The sequence below is a fragment of the Aquarana catesbeiana genome, linkage group LG02, assembly GCF_042186555.1.
Source record: "Aquarana catesbeiana isolate 2022-GZ linkage group LG02, ASM4218655v1, whole genome shotgun sequence".
NCBI classification, from domain to species: domain Eukaryota; kingdom Metazoa; phylum Chordata; class Amphibia; order Anura; family Ranidae; genus Aquarana; species Aquarana catesbeiana.
In genome coordinates this window covers 583,488,564-583,510,755 of record NC_133325.1, presented here as the reverse complement: position 1 = coordinate 583,510,755, position 22,192 = coordinate 583,488,564, and the positions used below count along the sequence as shown (strand labels likewise).

The 22,192-nt window shown below is 43.4% G+C and overlaps 1 protein-coding gene across 4 annotated transcripts in view; it reads right to left on the bottom strand.

Moving 5' to 3' along the window:
• Positions 1–22,192, bottom strand: part of PHACTR4 (phosphatase and actin regulator 4) — a 163,753-nt gene that overhangs the window by 48,905 nt on the left and 92,656 nt on the right. For all 4 annotated transcript variants that reach the window (XM_073616195.1, XM_073616196.1, XM_073616194.1 and 1 more), the window contains one exon: positions 884–1,033. In XM_073616195.1, the coding sequence (XP_073472296.1) occupies positions 884–1,033 (150 nt within the window). The remainder of the gene's footprint in view (positions 1–883; positions 1,034–22,192) is intronic.

The window sequence follows — 22,192 nt, the reverse complement described above, 5'->3', positions numbered from 1 at the left end:
ATTTTTTATTATTAGGGTACTGCTGTAAGGAAACTTTTTCAGAATGTAACTGTAAATCAGGCCAGGTCTGGGGTAACACAGAGGTCATTAGTATGTTCTGCGGGGGTCAGAAGTAACAAAGAATTACTAGTATATGAATGTGAGTTAGGGACCTTAGATTGTAGGCTCCTTGAGGGTAGGGACTGATGTGAATGTACAATGTATATGTAAAGCGCTGCGTTAATTGACGGCGCTATACAAGTACCTTAAATTATAATAATAATTTCCTGCACAAAAAAAAAAAAAAAAAAAAAAAACTTGTGAGAGCCCCTAATCAGCCTCTGCTGTTGGTCATCTCCGCCTGAAAAATCTAAGGAGCCAGGCAGAACATTTTGATATGAAAAGTGAATGCGTCCATTCAGATGCAGCCTCTCTTCAGGTATTTTGGCAGCTGATGGAGCTGGCTGTTAACACACAAATACTCACAATACGGCAGCAAGAATACCATCTGAACTGTATAGTGTGAATGGAGGAAACCGCTTTTTTCATTTAGTTCACAGACTGGATGAAAAAAGATGTAATATGTATGGCCAGATTAAGATGACCAATGGAATGACATATACAGTGTACAAGCTACCAATTTGGGATAATCATGAGAAAGGAATTTCACAGTGCTGCTGCTTGAAGCTGCTGATTGGAATGACCTACCAACTAACACAATACAATCATGAAGACAGGAGTAGGAACCCAATGAGATATACAAAAATTTGATTTCATGTGCCTATTGAAGGTGCCATAACCAACTTCACATTTGTACTGGCACCTGTATAAAATGGGGATACCATAGTCTAGGTCTTTATGAAACCCCAATTTACTTTCAACACCAATTGTGTATTCAAATTACCTTCTGAAGTCTCACGAAAAGTATCACTGGTCTTTCTCTTCCTCCACTTCCATGGCTTAAAGAGTTTTCCTATTCCAGAAAATTTACTCTTCCTTTTAGAAGGTGGAGTTGGGGGCGCTGGAGGCATTGTGGGAGGATCCCCCTCCTCAGCTGTAATGAGAAAAAAAAACTGCAAAGATGATGTGTTGTCAGGCAATGAGGGGATAAAGATATAACTGCTTTTTTCTAACACTGCTTTAAGTAGTCGAAAGTGAATGTCTGGGTACAATAAAAAAGGCAACAAAAAAGTGACATCCAGTGCATCTCTGGAATACATGCGCATTTCTCTCTTTAAAAATACTGAAAATAAGAAACAGCTCTAATAGTCCTGCCAGAAATCCAGTGAGCTTTTAAAAATCAATTTCCAAACAAGTAGCAAAATCTACTTTATTACAATGAGGTAATGAATGGTGAAGAGCTGGATGGCGTATCCCTATGCACCAGAAAGAGCTGTAACAGGGGAGTCATAGTAGCTTGTCCTAAGTCCCCCAATAAAGTTTAAAAGAGAATTACGCTTTGTAGGATGTTTATTCATTTTCCATTTGATATACTAAGTAGTGAGCATTTACAGACCCCAGAGGGTGACTGATTTCTCATTAAAGTGATTGTAAAGGTACATTTAAAAAAAACAAACAAAACAAAACATGTCTATACTTACCTGCTTTGTACAATGTAATGCACAGAGCAGCTGGGAACCTCCTCTTTTTGGGTTCCCCGCCGGCACTCCTAGCCCTTTCTGTCTGTCCAGTGCCCCCATGGGAACCGGCTTCCCATGGGGGCACGCATGCGTGCTTGCGTGAGAAACCCACTGTTGCATCCATTGACACAGACAGCGAGACTCTGCCCGCCCCTTGCTCCCTCATCACTGGCTTTTATTGACAGCTCCCGGAGGCCCAGCATAGCCAGCGAGACCCAAAAGCGAGGGTAGAGAAGAACTGCAGAGGTACTCGGCGCTAGATCGAATGAGGGCTCAGGTAAGTAAGGGGGGAGGGAGGCTGATACCTAAACATTTTGTAGCTTTAAAACAAGGAAAGTAAAAGGTAAAAAATGTTTAGGCTTTAGAACCACTTTAAATTACTTTATTACTGCTGTCTGATGGTGTTGAGTCTGGATTTTTATTCATATTTAAGTGAATGTTTATTTGGTAGAAATGCTATTGTTTTTCATATTTATAGTTTGCTTATATTGTTCACACTGATGTTGCACTAGATTAATAATAGGAAGGGCAGTGCTGCACAGTTTTTTTTTCTACCTTTGCTTTACTTAAATCTAAAGTAGTGTTGGCAGCTCTGCCCAGTTTTCTTCTGTGGGACTTCCCTTATCTGAATAACATCAAGGAGAAGGAGTTCAGTAGTCCAGTAGGGGAGAACTCGGGCAAGGCTGATAACAATGCTTGGAATTCTAGAGCAGCAGAGGCATTGTCCTCCTAAAAAGAATTTAGGAGCTCAATGGGTTTCCTATAGGATAATCAGGAATATTTCTGTATTTGCAACATTTTTTATGTAAAAAAATAAGGGGAAATGTGCATGTATTGCAGAGAAGCACCAAATACATGTTTTTCATTTTGTTCAAGCACTTTCAGCAACATTACTACCTCTGTGTAAAATAACATTCTTTTCAGAGGAAAAGTGCAGTAGAGTAAGGTATTATATACTAGTTCAGTAAAACTATTATTTTTACTAAGCCATACATCTGCCTTTATATGTTTGTTGGCGAGGGAAGAATTGATGTACTGAATGGAGCATTAGTCAAGTTTAAAATGGAACATCACTCTCCCAATCAACATTGATTATTTTTAATCCTCATGCTGCTACCATTAGTAAACATAAAAGAAAATAGATCACATTTACTGGTTTAAATTTTTTTTTTTTTTTTTTTTTTACATTTCTTCAGTGACTTTATGGTTTCTTGCCAAAGCAAACAATGTCATACATCCCAGTGGTCTTCAGGAGGGGAGGGAATTTCTCAGCTAAGCATACTCTCCTGCATGCATGCTTGAGCTAAAAACAGATGGATTCCATGAAGTACTATATTTTTCGCTTCATAAGACGTACCCCCCCCCCCAAAATAAATGTGGGGAAGTGTGTGTGCGTCTTATGGAGAGAATATTAACCAGGCCTTCCCTCATCGCCATGTTACAATACCGGGCCAGCTGGCTGGAACTCCCTGGGTTCTGGCCCTATCCAGGCAATGAATGGCTGCTCACTCTCAGGTCCGCAGCGGCTGCAACCACCTTTTTCGGGCCCGTCCGGGCCCCAGCAGCGCACATGATGATCATATAGTAAAAGAAGGGGGCCCCACCCGGGTAGAAGAAGCCAGCCCAGGAAACTTTGAGAAGGCGCGGAGGCACACGCACGCCAAAGCGACGTCATTATGTGTTGCTCCGGAATAAAGGTGAAAGTGTCCTTCGCGCTACTATGAGTAAATACCGTGAATGTCTACAAAGTGAAATAATGTGTGATGATATTTATAAAGAAAGCAGCAAAATCTAAAAGTGTTCACACTACACCAATAGGTACTAATAAATAAAAGTGATCTTGCGCAATCAAATGTAATCACACATAATAAAAGTACTTAAAACATGTATAAGGTGCATATTGTGATACACTTTATGGTTATGCACCTTATACATGTTTTAAGTACTTTTATTATGTGTGATTACATTTGATTGTGCAAGATCACATTTATTATGTGTTGCTCCGCACACTGGCCCTGCTCACCTGCTGCTGCACAGGAGGATCAGCTGCAAAAAAGCAAATAAAAGAAGGCACACTTTTCGTGGGCATGCTGCAAAGTGGCCACAGTTAGACATGGAAGAATGGATCACACGTCACCGGAATAATGGCGACATGGATTGGGTTGGATTTATATAGCGCCAACAGTTTGCGCAGCGCTTAACAAAATGTATGAAGCCAAACGCATTGCTGTAGAGAAAGGCATTCAGGATTTTACCGGATCACCATCATGGTGCTACAGATTTATGAGGCAATGTGACCTTGTTATGCGCACCAAAACTAGAATTGCCAAAACAATATGAATCTAAGATTCTGTCTTTTCGTTAATTTGTAATTGATGCTAGGAATAAAAATGGTTTTGAAATTGGCCAGATTGGGAATGTGGATGAAGTCCTGCTAAACTTTCATGCGCCATCTATTAGGATTGTTGATCTGAAAGGTGCCAAAACCAGAACCTTGAAAACTTCAGGACATGAGAAAACCCATTATACAGTTGTGTTGTCCTGCTGTGCAGACGGCACCAAAATTGTCGCCCATGTTAAATTTTCAAAAGGAAAACCATTTCCAAAAGAAGTGATTCCACAAGGAGTTCTTGTACATGTTCATGAGAAAGGATGGATGGATGAAAATGGAGTATGGGTTGAAAAAGTGCAGTCCTAATGCCCTTGAGGGCTTCTGAAAAAAACCTGACTTATTAGTGCTTGACCAGTTTAGAGCACATATTATTGAAACTACAAAAAAGTGCTTTAAAGAAGTGAAGACTCATCTAGCTGTAATATTCCTGGAGGTCTTACCAACCAGTTGCAACCTCTCAACGTTTCCTTTAAACAAACCATTTAACCGCTTCAGCCCCAGAAGATTTTACCCCCTTCCTGACCAGAGCACTTTGCAATTCGGCGCTTTAACTGACAATTGCGCGGTCGTGCGACGTTGCACTCAAACAAAATTGATGTCCTTTTTTCCCCACAAATAGAGCTTTCTTTTGGTGGTATTTGATCACCTCTGCGTTTTTTATTTTTTGCGCTATAAACAAAAAAAGAGCGACAATTTTGAAAGAACAATATTTTTTTACTTTTTGCTATAATAAATATCCCCAAAAATATATAAAAAAAATAATAACTTGGCCGATATGTATTCTTCTACATATTTTTGGTAAAAAAAAAAAATCGCAATAAGCGTATATTGGTTTGCACAAAAGTTATAGCGACTACAAAATAGGGGACATTATGGCGGACACATTGGACACTATTTTGGGACCATTGTCATTTATACAGCGATCAGTGCTAAAAAATTATTTATAGTGATTAGGGAAAGGGTTAAACACTAGGGGGCGATCAAGGGTTTAAGTGTGTTCTAGGGAATGATTCTAACTGTGTGGGGGGGGGGGGGGGGGGGCTACCACTCACATGACAGCGATCACTGCTCCCGATGACAAGGCATCTCCACGTTTTGCGGCTCCATGATACGATCGCCGGGACACCGAGTCAGCGGGTCCCACGGTCACGCTGTACATTGCTTGCGCGTGCCCGTTAGCCCCACCAATTAAAGGGGAGGTACAGGTATGCCCATTTGCCCACCGCTGCAATTGTGCTGACGTATATCGGCGTGCAGAGGTCAGCAAGTGGTTAAAGTCTTCACGCTAGAAAAGTGGAACAAATGGATGGTTGCTGGTAATCATGATCTGCCACCTACTGGACAAATGAAGAGGCCCAATATCACTCAAGTTTGTGCATGGGTGAAAACATCATGGCACTCAGTTGAGAAAATCGTTTTATAGTCATTCAAAAAATGTGGCATTAGCAATGCCTTGGATGGAACTGAAGATAGTAACGTATATGAAGATAGCAAAGAAAGTGATGTTGGTGATTGTGAGCAACTGAGCTTCGTAAATTCTGACATAGCGATGATGAGTTCTTGGGGTTTCCAGAAAACTGGAAGAGTTCTCGAACCTTAAAGTCTCTCCTTATTTGTTAATGACAAAGATGATGGTTCTTAATGCCATTGTTGACTTTCACTTTACATGCTTGAAATATTATTTTGTTATATTTTATTAAATATTTTAAAATACCATTTGGTTAATAATATTTTTTTTCCTCCTCTAAAACCTAGGTGCGTCTTTAGGTCAGGTGCTTTTTATGGAGAAAAAAATATGGTAAATGCTACATGAATCATTCAAGATGGCCACAGCCAAAAATGCTAGGGGGGTGTTTTTCAAAGTGATTTCTCAACAAAATAAAGCATGGAGAAATGGATGGATGCGGGAGTTTGCTTTGAATATTAAAAATGAACTAAAATAGCGCGTTTGGTTTGTGGTGCTCACATGCAGTGAAGATCCACTTTAACATCCTCGTGCCCGCGCTATAGCCGAAAGGATCTGTGATCAGTGAGTCCACGAGACTCAGCTGATCACATATCAGAGTAAGGGGCTAATCCCGGCCCCTTACCACGTGATCAGCTGTCAGCCAATGATCACGTGATCGTAATCTTTTTTTTTTTTTCCCAACCGCTGACAGCGTTGGTCCCGCACACAAACACCCACTGCTGCTAAGCAGTGCCTACCAGTGCTGCCCATCAGTGCCGCCACCAGTGCCTCATTAATTCCACCTATTAGTGCTGCTCACCAGTGCCTCATCATTTCCAACCGTCAGTTCCACCCACCAGTGCCAGACCTCTGGCTTGGTTAGGACAGAGTAGGGGGAGGGGCAGGTGTGGTCTGAGCATGTCTGAGTGAGGACTCATGCTGTGAGAGCTCCCGGTCCATGCTAGCTCCAGACGAGGCAGATTGAGAGAAAGCCCAGAGCCTGGAATCGGCCAAAGCAGTACCCCAGCGGCATGCAAGCGGGGAGACAGCGGGAGACTAAAACCTCCCGCAAGGCGGCCGGCGCAGCTAAAGGGGTGAGAATAGCCAAGGAAGGGGGGCAGCAGCTGGAGATACAGCAGTTCTTCTGGGTAGAGCAGAGACCTGATCCTGGAAGTGAACGGATAGACGGGCTGTGTGGTACCAGTGAGAGACCTGCCACGCTAATTACACAAACACAGAGGGAGGTGAGGATGAGTCTGGAAGCCCTTCAGACTATCCCACGGAGCCCTCTGATGCATGCTGTGGTAGCTGGAAGATTACCTTTGCAGTGTGGGGATATGGAGCCAGGTAATCTGGCAATGGAGGATTTGAGAATGCTCATACTGGCTCTCCCTACTAGAGCGGATATAGAAGCTATAATTTTAAAGGCAGAGGAAACACATCGTTAAGAACTTCAACAGGTGCATACAGAGCTGCAAGTACTAGCAGAGTGTGTAACAGATGGTGAGGCGGGATTGCAGACCCTGGAGCAAAGAGTGGCTGGTCTGGAGAAAGAAAAGCTCACCCAGGCAGATAATGCAGTGACACTACAGTTACAGCTACAGTTGGAGGACCTCGAGGACCGCAGACGTCGAATGCCAGCTCAGGGGGATCCCAGAGACTATGGATCAGGAAAATCTTCAGGACACGGTAAAGTCTATTTTTAAAAAATTGCTTGAAGATGCTACACCCCTGAACTTGGTGCTCAATAGAGTACATAGAGCCTTGGGTCCGAGACTCAGGGATTTAAGTCGCCCCCGTGATGTGAAATGCCGCTTGCATTACTTTATGCATAGGGAAGCTATATTAAAGAAAGCATGGGAAGTTGGAGAGATAGACTTTCAGGGTGTACAACTGAAGATTTTATCGGACTTGTCAAGAGCCACACTACAACGCAGAGCATTGCTTCGTCCGGTGTTGGAGCGGATACGAGAATGCGGCGGTACATACCGTTGGAGATTCCCAATCTCAGTTCTTATACGGAAGGGGGTTCTTCATTTTGGCTGCGATCTAAAACAGACCTACCAGACTTTTTTTTGTTTCTAGGTATTGAACCATTTCCGATTCCTGACTGGTTACAGTTATTTACACGGAGATAAGATAAAGCTATTAAGAGCCTATATGCATTCTGACAAGATAATTAAACTCCGGAGGGGACATTGGGGGTAATAGAAGGACAATAACTTTGTCTCTAGGGAGATGGGGGGAGGGCAAATATATATAATTTTTCCCCCTTTTTGTGTTTTTTTTTTTCTCGTGTTAAGCCCTCTGCGGGTGTTTTTTTTTCATATATATACACAGTAGATAGCCCTAAATATAAAGATATGTAGTGGGATGCCCCCGTATCCCCTCTCCTTTTTGGATAGCAATAGATGCACTAAATTATCTTTTTTTTTTTTATTGTTGTTATTTGGGTTATTCGATTTTTTGAATAAGGTGGAGGTCTAGTGGTGCGTACAGATTCACGGATGGACATGGGCACAACTGGGTTGGTTTCAATACATGGGATGGGTGGGGGGTGAATGTGGGGAGTGGGAAGTGGTTACTCATGAGATGTGGGATTGGAAGGGGACACTATGATATAAGTAAAAGGGTGAGTATAGGATATAACACATACACAAAGTACGAAAAAATACACTAAGATAGTAGTACAACTTAATACACTAATACACTAATATATAATATAAGGTGAGACTGTTGGGGAAGTAGGAGGGGGGAGATAAGAGGGGCAGGAAAATGTAAAAAGAAGAATCAATGGAGGGCTGGGAGTTGATTCCCCCGGTGGGGTATTTTTTTGTTTTGTTTCTCTCCTCCTCCCTAAGTTATACTCTCCGGAGATGTAAAAAGAGGGGAAAGGGGGAGGGAGGGGAAGGAAAGTAATCCTTTTGTTTTTTTCTTTTTTTCCTTCCCCTTTTGCCTTCACCGGTTGGTTTTCTTTTTTTCTGTTTTGGTTTGTGGTCTTAAGATTTTTATGATTCACAGATTGGGTTTTTTCAGGTTAAAGTAATAAAAATGTATATGTAGGTATACAAATGTATATGAAGTATGGCTACTTAGAAGGCATTAGATATATAGCAGCTATATAACATCATAAGGATCGTAGGTAGACTAGAGGAGCTGGAGGAGGTAAGCCGGGGACTCCCTCCTCTAGGACATGCTCAACCACATCCCCCCCAGTAGGTTAGCACTCAAAGTATAAGGAATTTAGGTCGAGTGAATAAAGCTGATTTGCTTTAGATCCCCCTGGGGAGAGGTGCCCTCTCTAGGAGGACTTAGTTGACAGGGGGATTTTTTACCTCCTGTTTAGATCTCTCTTTAGATTTTTGTGGTGTCATCAGTTCCACCTATCAGTGCCGCCACCAGTGCCTCATTAATTCCACCTATTAGTGCCGCCCACCAGTGCCTCATCAGTTTCACCTGTCAGTTCCACCCACCAGTGCCTCATCAGTTCCACCTATCAGTGCTGCTCACCAGTGCCTCATCAGTTTTACCTATCAGTGCCTCATCAGTTCCACCCACCAGTGCCTTATCAACTCCACCCATCAGTGCTGCCCACCAGTACCTCATCGTTTCTACCTATCAGTGCCGTCCACCAGTGCCTCATCAGTTCCACCTATCAGTACCGCCTCATCAATGAAGGAGAAAAATGACCTGTTTGCAAAATTTTATAACAAGCTATGAAACTGTTTTTAAAAAAATAAAAAAATAAAAAAACAACAACACGACCCAGCAGTGATTAAATACCACCAAAAAGATTTGTGCGAAAAAAATATAAAAATGTAGTTTGGGTACGGTGTTGCTTGACCACGCAATTGTCAAAGAGTGACAGCGCTGAAAGCTGAAAATTGGCCTGGGCAGGAAGGGGGTTTAAGTGCCCAGTAAGCAAGTGGCTAAGGGTTCATGAACATATATTACACACGTCTACAAAAACAAAATCAATATATGAATATGTGAATATGACTAGAAACAGCAATACAATTCAATACAATTCTGGCAATTCCCAAAGTACTAGAGGGCGATATAGAAGAGAGGAGGTTCATGAGCTGTCTTTATCGCATAGGAGGCCAATTCCAACTTTTTGGAAAATCTCCAAGTGGGGGCAAATCACATTGACAATCACAATTACATGAGAAACTATAGGTTTTAAAGACATGTCCTAAATGCTATTGATCTTCCCTGCAATAAAAATACAATCAAGAAAAGGTTGCAAGAAATGTAATTTATTAGCCACACCACCTGGACAGGAAACAGCTAACATGAAATTTTGGAAAATGTCAGAAAGCATACTGATGCTCTCCTGTTTGACACCTTATACTGTATTATGGTAACTGAAAATGCTGCAAGTTTTACACTTAAGCTGGCCAAAGACGGAACGAAATTTGACCAGTTTAGCAGGGATCAGTGTGCAGCCATCCCTGTTTGACAGAAATTAATTGTTAGAAACTGAAAAGTTGTAACATTTTTGTCAATCAGCAGCAGCTGCTTATCAGTGTATTGCGACAATGCCCAGGTCTCGCTGTCAGGATACAATGTGCTAGCAGGGGGAAGAATTCCTCCTTCCACATCATCTGTGTGGATGAGGAATCGGTTATTTATTTTTATTTTGTTTGGCCCACTGGATCAACAGAAAAAAAAACCTATCCATGTATAACAAGCTTTAGAGGTCTATATTTAAATATTTTCACACAAGAGTCGCACAACTTTCACCCAAGACTCACATTTTCTAATCTATTTCAATTGGAAAAATTGCGTAAATCCTTGCTAAAAGTAGAAGGAAGTAGGTCGCTAAGGATTTTAGACTTTTTTTGGAACTGTAAGTTAAATAACGTGATGCAGATTATTTAAAGTGAAATTAAAGTATCCTTTTTTATTATTTATAAGTAGGGTTGTCCCGATACCACTTTTTTAGGACCGAGTACAAGTACCGATACTTTTTTTCAAGTTTTCGCCGATACCGATACTTTTTTTTTAATGTCACGTGACAGTTTTTTTTTTTGCTATTTTTTTGGGGGGGGGGTGAACATTGTGTGTGTGGTTTTTTTTTTGTTTTTTTTTACAATTTTTTTTTTTTTACAATAATATTTTTTTATTCTTTATTGTTTTTTTTTTTTTTTTTTTTAATCAGCCCTTTTGGGGGGCTTTGGTGAGATATCAGGGGTCTTAACAGATCTTGAGACAGAGAAAGAGACAGAGGATAGAGATTCCCCAGTCCCTTTCTCTGCAGCCTCAGCTGCACTGAGAATGAATGGAGAGAAGACAGCGGCTCCTCTCCATTCATAAACTGACACATCGTAATCACAGGAGATTACAATGTTTCAGTTATGTGAATGGACAGAGTCAGCTGACTCTATCCATACACAAAGGAAGGAGGAGGGGGACAGAGGAACTGAGGGGGAGAACGGAGAGGACAGATAAGGAGAGAGGAACGGAGGGGGAGAACGGAGAGGGACAGATAGGGAGAGAGGAACGGAGGGGGAGAACGGAGAGGGACAGATAAGGAGAGAGGAATGCAGGGGACAGCGGAGAGGCACAGAGGAACGGAGGGGGCATGGAGGAGGATGCAGTGACAGTCAGCTGTGAGCGATCACCGCTGTATGTCACTAAAGCTGGTGAAAGCCGCTGGAGGAGAATCTTGTAACTCCCCCACGCGCCGATCACAGCTGTCTTCCAGGTATCGGGGGAAGCATCGGGAGCATTTGCCCGAGTACAAGTACTTGGGCAAATGCTCGGTATCGTGCCGATACCGATACTAGTATCGGTATCGGGACAACCCTATTTATAAGTAACATGTTATACTTACCTGCTCTGTACAGTGGTTTTGCACACAATTTCTTCTGGTTGGTATGGGGGCACCAAGCCGAGTCACTGCTCTGTGTGTCCATTCAGACACGAAGCTGCAACTCAGCCCCGTCCCCTCTCTCTCCTCATTGGCTCACTGACTGATTGACAGAAGCAAGAGCCAATAACAACCCGCTGCTGTCGCAGCCAATGAGAAGGGGAGTCCCGGACAGCCGAGGTTCTTGTGCAACATCATTGGATCGAGATGGGGTTCAGGTAAGTATTAGGGGGGCTGCTGCACACAGGCCTTTTTTTATCGGCGGCTCCCGCGCACATGCGTGTGAGTGACGTCATCGCGGCTCCGGCCAATCACAGCGCCGAAGACCGCGAACCCGGAAATAACTCCGGGAAACATGTCTTCGGTCACAGCAGGGTACAGGGACTGCTGCAACAGCTTCGATCTAAGGTAAGTATTTTATAATGAGCTTTATTATATATATATATATATATATATATATATATATATATATATATATATACATACATACATACATACACACACACACACACACACACACACACACACACATACATACACACAGTGGGGATGGAAAGTATTCAGACCCCCTTAAATTTTTCACTCTTTGTTATATTGCAGCCATTTGCTAAAATCCTTTAAGTTCAATTTTTTTCCTCGTTAATGTACACACAGCACCCCATATTGACAGAAAAACACAGAATTGTTGACATTTTTGCAGATTTGTTAAAAAAGAAAAACTGAAATATCACATGGTCCTAAGTATTCAGACCCTTTGCTGTGACACTCATATATTTAACTCAGGTGCTGTCCATTTCTTCTGATCATCCTTGAGATGGTTCTACACCTTCATTTGAGTCCAGCTGTGTTTGATTATACTGATTGGACTTGATTGGGAAAGCCACACACCTGTCTATATAAGACCTTACAGCTCACAGTGCATGTCAGAGCAAATGGGAATCATGAGGTCAAAGGAACTGCCTAAAGAGCTCGGAGACAGAATTGTGGCCAAGGTTACGAAAAAAATTTCTGCTGCACTTAAGGTTCCTAAGAGCACAGTGGCCTCCATGATCCTTAAATGGAAGACGTTTGGGACAATCAGAACCCTTCCTAGAGCTGGCCGTCCGGCTAAACTGAGCTATCAGGGGAGAAGAGCCTTGGTGAGAGAGGTAAAGAAGAACCCAAAGATCACTGTGGCTGAGCTCCAGAGATGCAGTCGGGAGATGGGAGAAAGTTGTAGAAAGTCAACCATCACTGCAGCCCTCCACCAGTCGGGGCTTTATGACAGAGTGGCCCGACGGAAGTCTCTCCTCAGTGCAAGACACATGAAAGCCAGCATGGAGTTTGCTAAAAAAAACACCTGAAGGACTCCAAGATGGTGAGAAATAAGATTCTCTGGTCTGATGAGACCAAGATAGAACTTTTTTGGCATTAATTCTAAGCGGTATCTGTGGAGAAAACCAGGCACTAGGGGTGCAACGGATTGTCACCGATCCGTGATCCGAACGGTTCAGCCTGTTCGGATCGACACACATGCGCTCCGCGGAGCGCGCCACCGCCTTGGCCTTAGGAAAGGCCGCGGCTTCGGCCTAGCTCGGAGCGGAGCTAGGCCGACGGAGCGATCACTTGTAAACAAATCGGCATCATGACACCGGTTCCTCTCTCCCCTCTGTGTACTGATCTGTACAGTGGAGGGGAGAGATCAGGGCAGCAGTGCCAATACTCTGCAATGCCCTGCCAATACCCTGCTAATATATTATTACAGTGGGGGAGATGACGTGGATATTACAGTGGGGGAGATGACGTGGATATTACAGCGGGGGAGATGACGTGGATATTACAGTGGGGGAGATGACGTGGATATTACAGTGGGGGAGATGACGTGGATATTACAGTGGGGGAGATGACGTGGATATTACAGTGGGGGAGATTTTTTTTTGTTGATCCGAAGATGATCCGAAACGTGACTGCTGATCCGAGGTACGATCCGAACCGTGAGTTTTTTGATCTGTTGCACCCCTACCAGGCACAGTTTATCACCTGTCCAATACAGTCCCAACAGTGAAGCATGGTGGTGGCAGCATCATGCCGTGGGGGTGTTTTTCAGCTGCAGGGACAGAACGACTGGTTGCAATCGAGGGAAAGATGAATGCGGCCAAGTACAGGGATATCCTGGACGAAAACCTTCTCCAGAGTGCTCAGGACCTCAGACTGGGCCGAAGGTTTACCTTCCAACAAGACAATGACCCTAAGCACACAGCTAAAATAACAAAGGAGTGGCTTCACAACAACTCTGTGGCTGTTCTTGAATAGCCCAGCCAGAGCCCTGACTTAAACCCAATTGAGAATCTCTGGAGAGACCTAAAAATGGCTGTCCACCAACGTTTACCATCCAACCTGACAGAACTGGAGAGGATCTGCAAGGAGGAATGGCAGAGGATACCCAAATCCAGGTGTGAAAAACATGTTGCATCTTTCCCAAAAAGACTCAAGGCTGTATTAGATCAAAAGGGTGCTTCTACTAAATACTGAGCAAAGGGTCTGAATACTTAGGTCCTTGTGATATTTCAGTTTTTCTTTTTTAATAAATCTGAAAAAATGCCAACAATTCTGTGTTTTTCTGTCAATATGGGGTGCTGTGTGTACATCAATGAGGAAAAAAATGAACTTAAATGATTTTACCAAATGGCTGCAATATAACAGAGTGAAAAATTTAAGGGGGTCTGAATACTTTCCGTCCCCACTGTATATATATATATATATATATATATATATATATATATATATATATATATATATATATATACACACACACTGTATATATAAAAAATAATAATAATAATAATAATAAAGCTCATTATAAAATACTTACCTTAGATGGAAGCTGTTGCAGCAGTCCCTGTACCCTGCTGTGACCAGAGACATGTTTCCCAGAGTCATTTCCGGGTTCGCGGTCTTCGGCGCTGTGATTGGCCGGAGCCGCGATGACGTCACTCACACGCATGTGCGCGGGAGCCGCCGGTCACGGCACAGGCCCTTTAGAAGCGGCATGATCAAGCCGTTTCTTCAGTGTGCATGCACCGATGACGTGTAAGCGTATATGGTAAATATCTACTAAACCATGCAGGTTTACGAGATATTTACAGTACCTACAGGTAGAGCTTTATTATAAACTTACCTGTAGGCACAGGTGGTGTAACAGGGTTTACAACCACTTTAAGGTAAAAAATCTTCTGCCTTTAGAACCACTTTAACTCCGAGCTCAAAAAGATTTTAAAGTGACACTAAATGCTGGTTTAAAAAAATAAAAATTAAATACAATTCTATTTAATTTTTTTATTTTTATCTTAAAGCATAAGCTTACCTTTGGAACATGTTCCACCTGTATTTAGTGTGAAACATGCAACATGTTCCAGCTCCTGCCTCCTCTGCTCCTGCCCCCCCATCCTATCTGTGAAATCCAGATGGAGAGCCCATTTTCCATCCGTCTGGAGGATCGGATAAAAAAAACAGACAGGCAGTCATTTTCATCCGATCTCCCCATAGAGGACAGTGGGGCTCTGACAGGTCCATCTCAGCACAGTGAGCGGAGACAGACCCATCATTCGCCTGCTCAGCGGGGATCAGCAGATCAATCCCCCCGCTGAGCAAAGCGGAGTCCGCTGAGTGGAAAGCAAATGTGAAAGAGCCCCTAGGCTGAAGAGTAAAAACTTAGCCTTTAAAAAGTACAGTACCTACTATTGCTCTCAACATTCTCCAAATGCTGCTGTGATCTGACTTCTGCGAGAGGGTGGCTAGGTTTGTTTTTTATGGTCCCATTGTATTTAGGAGTGTAGCCACCATCTCTTGCTTGCTCCCTAGTTGTACTATGGGATGTCATGTGGTGTAGATGTTGTGTAGTGTGCATAAGTGCAGTGCACATGACCACAACCAACATGCACTGCTTATCCCAAACAAACTGAAATGAGGGGGGGGGGGGATTGAGAGCTCACCGAGGACATTGCAAAGAGGCAGACACGCAGTAGGAAATTGTTTAATAAAAAATAGATTACAGGGTCATAGGCAGTTGGATGTGTATGGATTATTTTGGGAAAATAAGGATATAATTTAGTGTCACTTTAAGTCCAGAATAGCTTTGATAATGCAACCAATGAACTGATTATTAGAAATCTAAGAATGCTGGGTGGCAAACCTGTTCTTTCAGAATAGCAAACAATTTTTTAACCAAAAGTAAAATAAAGGAAAAACAGTCATTCTGTTGGACCTCACCTGACAATACAGAAGAACTGATAGCTGGCATCCAATTAGGTTTTGTCTGATCACTGTAAAGTTTTATTCCTCATGTACTGTAGTTGCTAATGCTAATATGATGTAGTAAATAATATGTGACGAAGATTTGAATCCTGCAGTGTGCTGCGGTGTTTGGTCAAACAGTGCACTGTTCTTTGCAAACTTAAATGGTAAAATCCTTCCATTAGTAACTGATCCATCAGTGGCACATTGTTAAAATTCCCTTCCTCAAAATTCCCAAATCTACAAGGAAGCCAAATAAGAGCCAAGCTATCCACAGCCAAGCTGTAGTCAACTAATTGTGACAAAATATTGCTTTAATACGGCAGGGCTAAAACTATCCCCGCACTTCCTACTAGGGCGGGTCATCAGGAAATGGATGACTGTGGGTGCCAATTAAGGAGTGTATAGAAAAGTATACCTGCCAACTGTTACATACCCCAAGACAGCACTGCTGGCTGACAGCAAAAACAGATGGAGTAGCAGGCCACAGATTTGCCTGAGGAATAAAATGCTGGCATGTTAACACATGGTTGCCTGCTTGGAACACCTGATCAACGAATACAATAAACCTAATATAACTGGAGGAGCCATGGGGGAAGCAGCTGCACATAGTTGTCAAGGTAAAGGAGCTACATACTCCTACCCTGTTCCTGTGGGACTGCAAAGTAGCCGAGGATCTCAGTCATCTGAGACACATATATCGTATATAAAAAAAAAAAAAAATTAGTCTAGAAATACTAGAGATCTTTTATATCAAGATGGGTGACCTAATAAATGAATATATATATATATATATATATATATATATATACACACACATACACACATATACACATACACACACAGTCACAGATAGTAAAACTGTAGGTGTCAGCACCATGTTATACCTAGTACACATGAATGCAAGCACAGGTCATGTATTTTTTCCTTCCAATTACTAGAGAACATTCTACTAAAGACAATGCATTGGTTCTACATGCACACAGAAAAGTAAACAGATACTACTACATCAAGGCAGGATTTTGGAATTTTCTGTAAAGGTGTTCAGCAGGTAGGCTACCAATTGCACCGCCGTCTTTACATGCCAAGGAAACCTGTCACTATGTGTTACACAATATAGGGAGTGTACAGCACTCAATTAGGTGATTTAACCCTCTAATGACTAACCAAGAGAAACATATAATAATATGAAATCAAGAAATACTTGTAATGTCTAGGTGAACAAGTTAGGAGCTGTGTGAAACTGGTAAAATTCCGTCTCTGTGGGAATAAGGGAAGCTTTAAATCATTTTTCTAACTTTTACCTGCAATTTTATCCTTTCTAAAATACAATTAATGTGCCAATGAGCCATCTGCATACAACTGGGAGGCACAATATTGTATGTGTACATCACCTTAAACCTTAGAAAAAAAAAGGATAGGTTCCTTTGTTCCCTAGTCTAAGGGTGAGAATAGCCACTTAAAAGGCAGCTTGCACAACTTATTCCCAACAAAAGAACTGGAATGCAATTTTCGTACAGAGAACTGTTCAGAGAACTGAACCTCTGGCAACCACAAATATACAGACATGTAAGCCTCAAGCCCATACCATCTTCCCCAGATCTAAGGTGAACCATTGGGCAAAACCATTTGCCATCCATACAGTTCGAACTTTGATCAGTTATATACTTCTTCATTTGACTTGCTAAACATCATACATTTCTTCCTTTTGCTCACAGAGCACAGTAGTAGAGCATTTGTCACAAGTCAGTATCCACGTTCTTCCTAAGACAATACTACACTTGACCCCAGCCAAAACGTCAAGAATCCCAGTAGCCCGTCTGCAACCAAATACATAATTACAAAAAAACAAAACAAGATTTTTATTTTTACACAGCATACTTGTACCTGAACTGGCAACTTTTTGATCTTTCAAGGCCATTTTTGGACAAAAAAAAAAAAAAACATACTTCTGTGGGCAGATGCTTATGGCTATTTTGAATTCGTGCCATATTTTTGGCAAACACTGAAGTGACTTTACTTGATGCAGAACACAATTTAAACAAATAAATGCAGTCACAGTCTGCATCTAGGGTAACACATGGTCAAAATAGGAAAATAGGAGAACCCTTTTTAAGTGGAGGTTTCCATCTTGGGTTTGGAAGCAATATCTTGCCCACACGTTTTGCCTACCTATGTGGTCTCTGTAAATGTGATGCCTACATAATACCTTACTTCCCTAATAACTCCATGTTATCTGGGTGTGTCTCATGTGCTGGCAGTTTGGAGATGGATTTCTTCTTGAAAATTGCTGATATCTCTCTCTCTATTATTTTTTTAGGTTGAGCCTGATCTATGTAAACATAATATACCATGTCGTTTACACAGTCTTGATGAAGGGGGTGTTTCCGCGAAACACATAGGCTGATCTACAATTGAATTACAAGTCTATAAATTTGCAACTTACGGAGAATCTCTTTGTATGTCTTCAGAATGTATTTTAGAAAATGTTTTTACTATTGATACGATAAAATTAGTATATATATATATATATATATATATATATATATATATACCGTATTTATCGGCGTATAACACGCACCTCAATTTAGGAGGGAATTTTAAGGAAAAAAAACTTTTAGGAGGGAAGTTGAAGGGAAAAAAACTTACATTTAAATGCCCATCATTGCAGCCTTCTCAGTGCAGCCTTGCCCCAGTCCAGCCTTGGTCAGTGCAGCCTTGTCAGTGCAGCCTTGCCAGTGCAGCCTTGCTAGTGCAGCCATGTCAGTGCAGCCTTCCCCAGTGTCCAGTCCAGCCTTGCCCCAGTCCAGCCTTGCTGAAGCCTGTGAGCTTCAAAATCGCCGACCGCGATTTGAAAATGGCGCCACCGGCGCCGAAATACACAGAGCCGGTCCTCGGCTCTCGTTTACTTTCGGTTCCACTCGGACGGTGAGCGGAGCTATCCGAAACTAGCCGAGTATACTCGGCTAGGTTCGGGCGGCGCTCGAGTGAAACCGAAAGCCGCCGAGAAGAGAGCCGAGGACCGGCACTGTGTATTTCGGCGCCATTTTCAAATCGCGGTCAGCGATTTTTTAATTCTGACAGGTCAGGATCGCAGGGGATCGGCGTATAACACGCACCCGCGATTTTCCCCTGATTTTAAGGGGAAAAAAGTGCGTGTTATACGCCGATAAATACGGTGTATATATATATATATATATATATATATACGTATATATATATATATATATATATATATATATATATATATATATACGTATTCAGACCCCCTTACATTTTTCACTCTTTGTTATATTGCAGCCATTTGCTAAAATCCTTTAAGTTCAATCATTTTCCTCATTAATGTACACACAGCATCCCATATTGACAGAATAACACAGAATTGTTGACATTTTTGCAGATTTATTAAAAAGGAAACTGAAATATCACATGGTCCTAAGTATTCAGACCCTTTGCTGTGACACTCATATATTTAACTCAGATACTGTCCATTTCTTCTGATCATCCTTGAGATGGTTCTACACCTTCATTTGAGTCCAGCTGTGTTTGATTATACTGGTTGGACTTGATTAGGAAAGCCACACACCTGTCTATACAAGACCTTACAGCTCACAGTGCATGTCAGAGCAAATGAGAATCATGAGGTCAAAGGAACTGTGTTTCCTCTACACTCTATGAAGAACTTTGGATTGCATTAAAGCGGTAGTAAAGCCTGCTTGGTGATCATTACCTACAGGTAAGCCTATAATAAGGCTTACCTGTAAGTAAAATGAATATCTCCTAAATTTGCACTGTTTAGGAGATATTCACCCTGGATGCAGCCAATTACGCCACCGGCACATGTGCTCCGAAGGTCCGACATACTTTGCCGGACCTTCAGATTTTCGTGCTAGAACCGAGGGCTCCCGCGCGCATTTGTGGGAGCAACATCATCACGGCTCCAGCCAGAGCGCAAAACCGGAAGAAAGACCGGGGGAAGATGTCAGTCCGTTCAGCGATGACAGTGTGCCGCTGAAAGGCTTAGTTCCAAGGTAAGTACTTCATAATGTGCTAGTATGCGATGCATACTAGCACATTAGCCAATTGCTTTAAAGTTGTTTTTTTTTTTTAAACAGCCACAGTTTACTACTGCGTTAATCTAAAATATATACAGATTCAGTATTCAAGGAAACATTTTTAACCACTTGCTGACCTTTTCTGGAACTTTTTGTTTACAAGTTTAAATTAGTATTTTTTGCTAGGAATATACTTAGAACCCCCAAGCACACAATTGTGGAATGGCTACAAATTACTGTACTTAAAAAAAATCTCCATCAGAGATGCTTTCAAATTTTTTACAGGGGCGTGACCGGAAATTGCCCTGTATGGAAGACTGAGCTCTTAGCTCTCCACCAGCCCACAGCTCTGCGGCCTTTTAGGGGGATTTCACTTGCCTGTATATGGGTGGACCCAGGAGAACCCGCTCCTCCAAAGCCTGAGGATCGTCCCAGCCTCCTCCTGGCTCTCCTGCGACCTTCCAAGGGTATTTCTCGCTGCCCCCCATGCTACTCGGTGGGGCGGAAAAGATAGCGCCAGCCACCTCCTCCACGCGGTCTCCCAGTCTCCAGCCCATCCACGGAGCCCACCTGACTCTGCATTCTGCATGGGGAACGACCGGGCTGCATCCCTTGGCACCAGGAGCGGTGAGTCTACCCCCGCTCCATGCCTCTCAGGCGGTGCCGCCACACGAACTATAGCACGCTCCGCTAGGCCTCACTGCAGCCACATACACGTAGTGCTCTGAGGCCTTCCTACGGCTGCTGCGCACGGCCTCGGATCCGGGCCTGTCTGCAGGGGGCCCTGACTCCCCAACCCCATCTGTGAACTCAGAAGATCACCCCCCGCCTGAGCATACCCGGACCCCGGGACCCTCGCAAGCAGGGCAATATGGAGGATGGAGGACATACGCCTCAGCAGGCATACCACCCTGCCCCTGCTCCCCCCCAGCCACAGAGACAGACTCGCTCTAGATTCTCCAGGTCTAATGAAAGGGGGGCAGACCGCACAATTTCTTATGCCCAGGCAGCCAGATCCCCGGCCTTGGCCCTTATGGAGGGGCAGGCAGACAAGCTCCTTTCTCCACCACAGCCCACAGCATGGAGTGATCCGCGGGACCCCCAGATGCAGCAGGGGCCCTCTCCACTGCACCTTTCACAGCATCAACTGGGGACAGACCCCTGCTACCTGCATACCCCCCCCCCCCCCCCCGACAGGCTTACTTCCAAGCCATACCAATTAAAGGGAACTTTAAGCTGTTTATTGAGGAGGTTAAGTCCGCCTGCCGAGCCGAAATTCAAGTACTTCACACTAACTTTAAACATCTCTCGGACAGAGTGGAGATGGCGGAGGAGGAAATACAAGAAACCAAGCTGGCAGTACACCGCACTCAACTACAAGGAGCTGACCACCGTCTGATGCTCAGAGACATGCAGCGCCATCTGGAGGTCCCGGACAATAGGGGGCGCAGAGACAACATTTGTGTCAGAGGCCTGCCTGAATCGGAGGGTCCTGAAGACTTGCACGACAACCAGCAAAACCTATTCAATGACCTCCTGGGTGAACCCCCGAATAAACCCATCAGGATGGATCAGGCACACCTTGCCCTACGTTTCAAGGGTCCTGCTTCCAGACATCGAGATGTCATCTGCAGGGTCCACTCCTACCCCCTGAAAGAGGACATCATGCGTAAAGCCCGCACTATCAGGAAGGTGGTCTTTGGCAATGCACAGATACAGCTGTACCTGGACCTCTCTTGGATCACCTTGCAGAAATGCAGACTCCTCAAACCCCTCCTCCTTTCGCTACAGGAAAACGACAGTCTACCGATGGGGTTTCCCCTTCAGCCTTACGGCCCACCGGCAAGGACAGTCGGCAGTGCTACGCTACCCTAAGGATTTGGCCACTTTCTGTAATACCATGGAGATCCATATCCGCCCGCCTCCAAGAATGGAACTTGGTGGCCACGCCGCCGCCACCACCACCCACGGTCTGGCAGAAGGTACCCCCGACCAAATGCCCCAGGTGCCAGGACTCTCCCCACAGACCTGCTAAACCTAAACATGGCTGACAGACATAGGTCTCTTCTTCCTTGACAGCTATGGCATGTACACTCATTTCCCTGACTTTCCTGACCCACTCATCAGCCTCATTTGCAATCCCCTTAGGCCTCCTGCCCGTTATCTGTTTTGTTTACTGGGCACTTCCTACTGAAGACTTGAGAGTGGTAACCCTCCCGATCAATAGTTCCCCTATAGGTTTACCCTACTAGAGTTCCTTTGTTACCCTACTGTAGATTCTGGTTATCGATCACTACAATTCTCTATGTCCCCCCGGCCTGGTTCCTTCTTTTGGGCCCTGGTCGGGAGGACCTATTGGAACTTATTGAGCCCCGTGTGGCACAGACCACTTGGGGCTTCATTGCACTGTTTATTTTTGTCTATTATGTATCTAATTAATATGTTTTTCTCTTCTCTTTCCTTCTTTTCTCCCCCTACCTCTCTGGCTTGGCCCCTGCTCCTGGGGAGACATCAGGACCTATTCTGAGAATG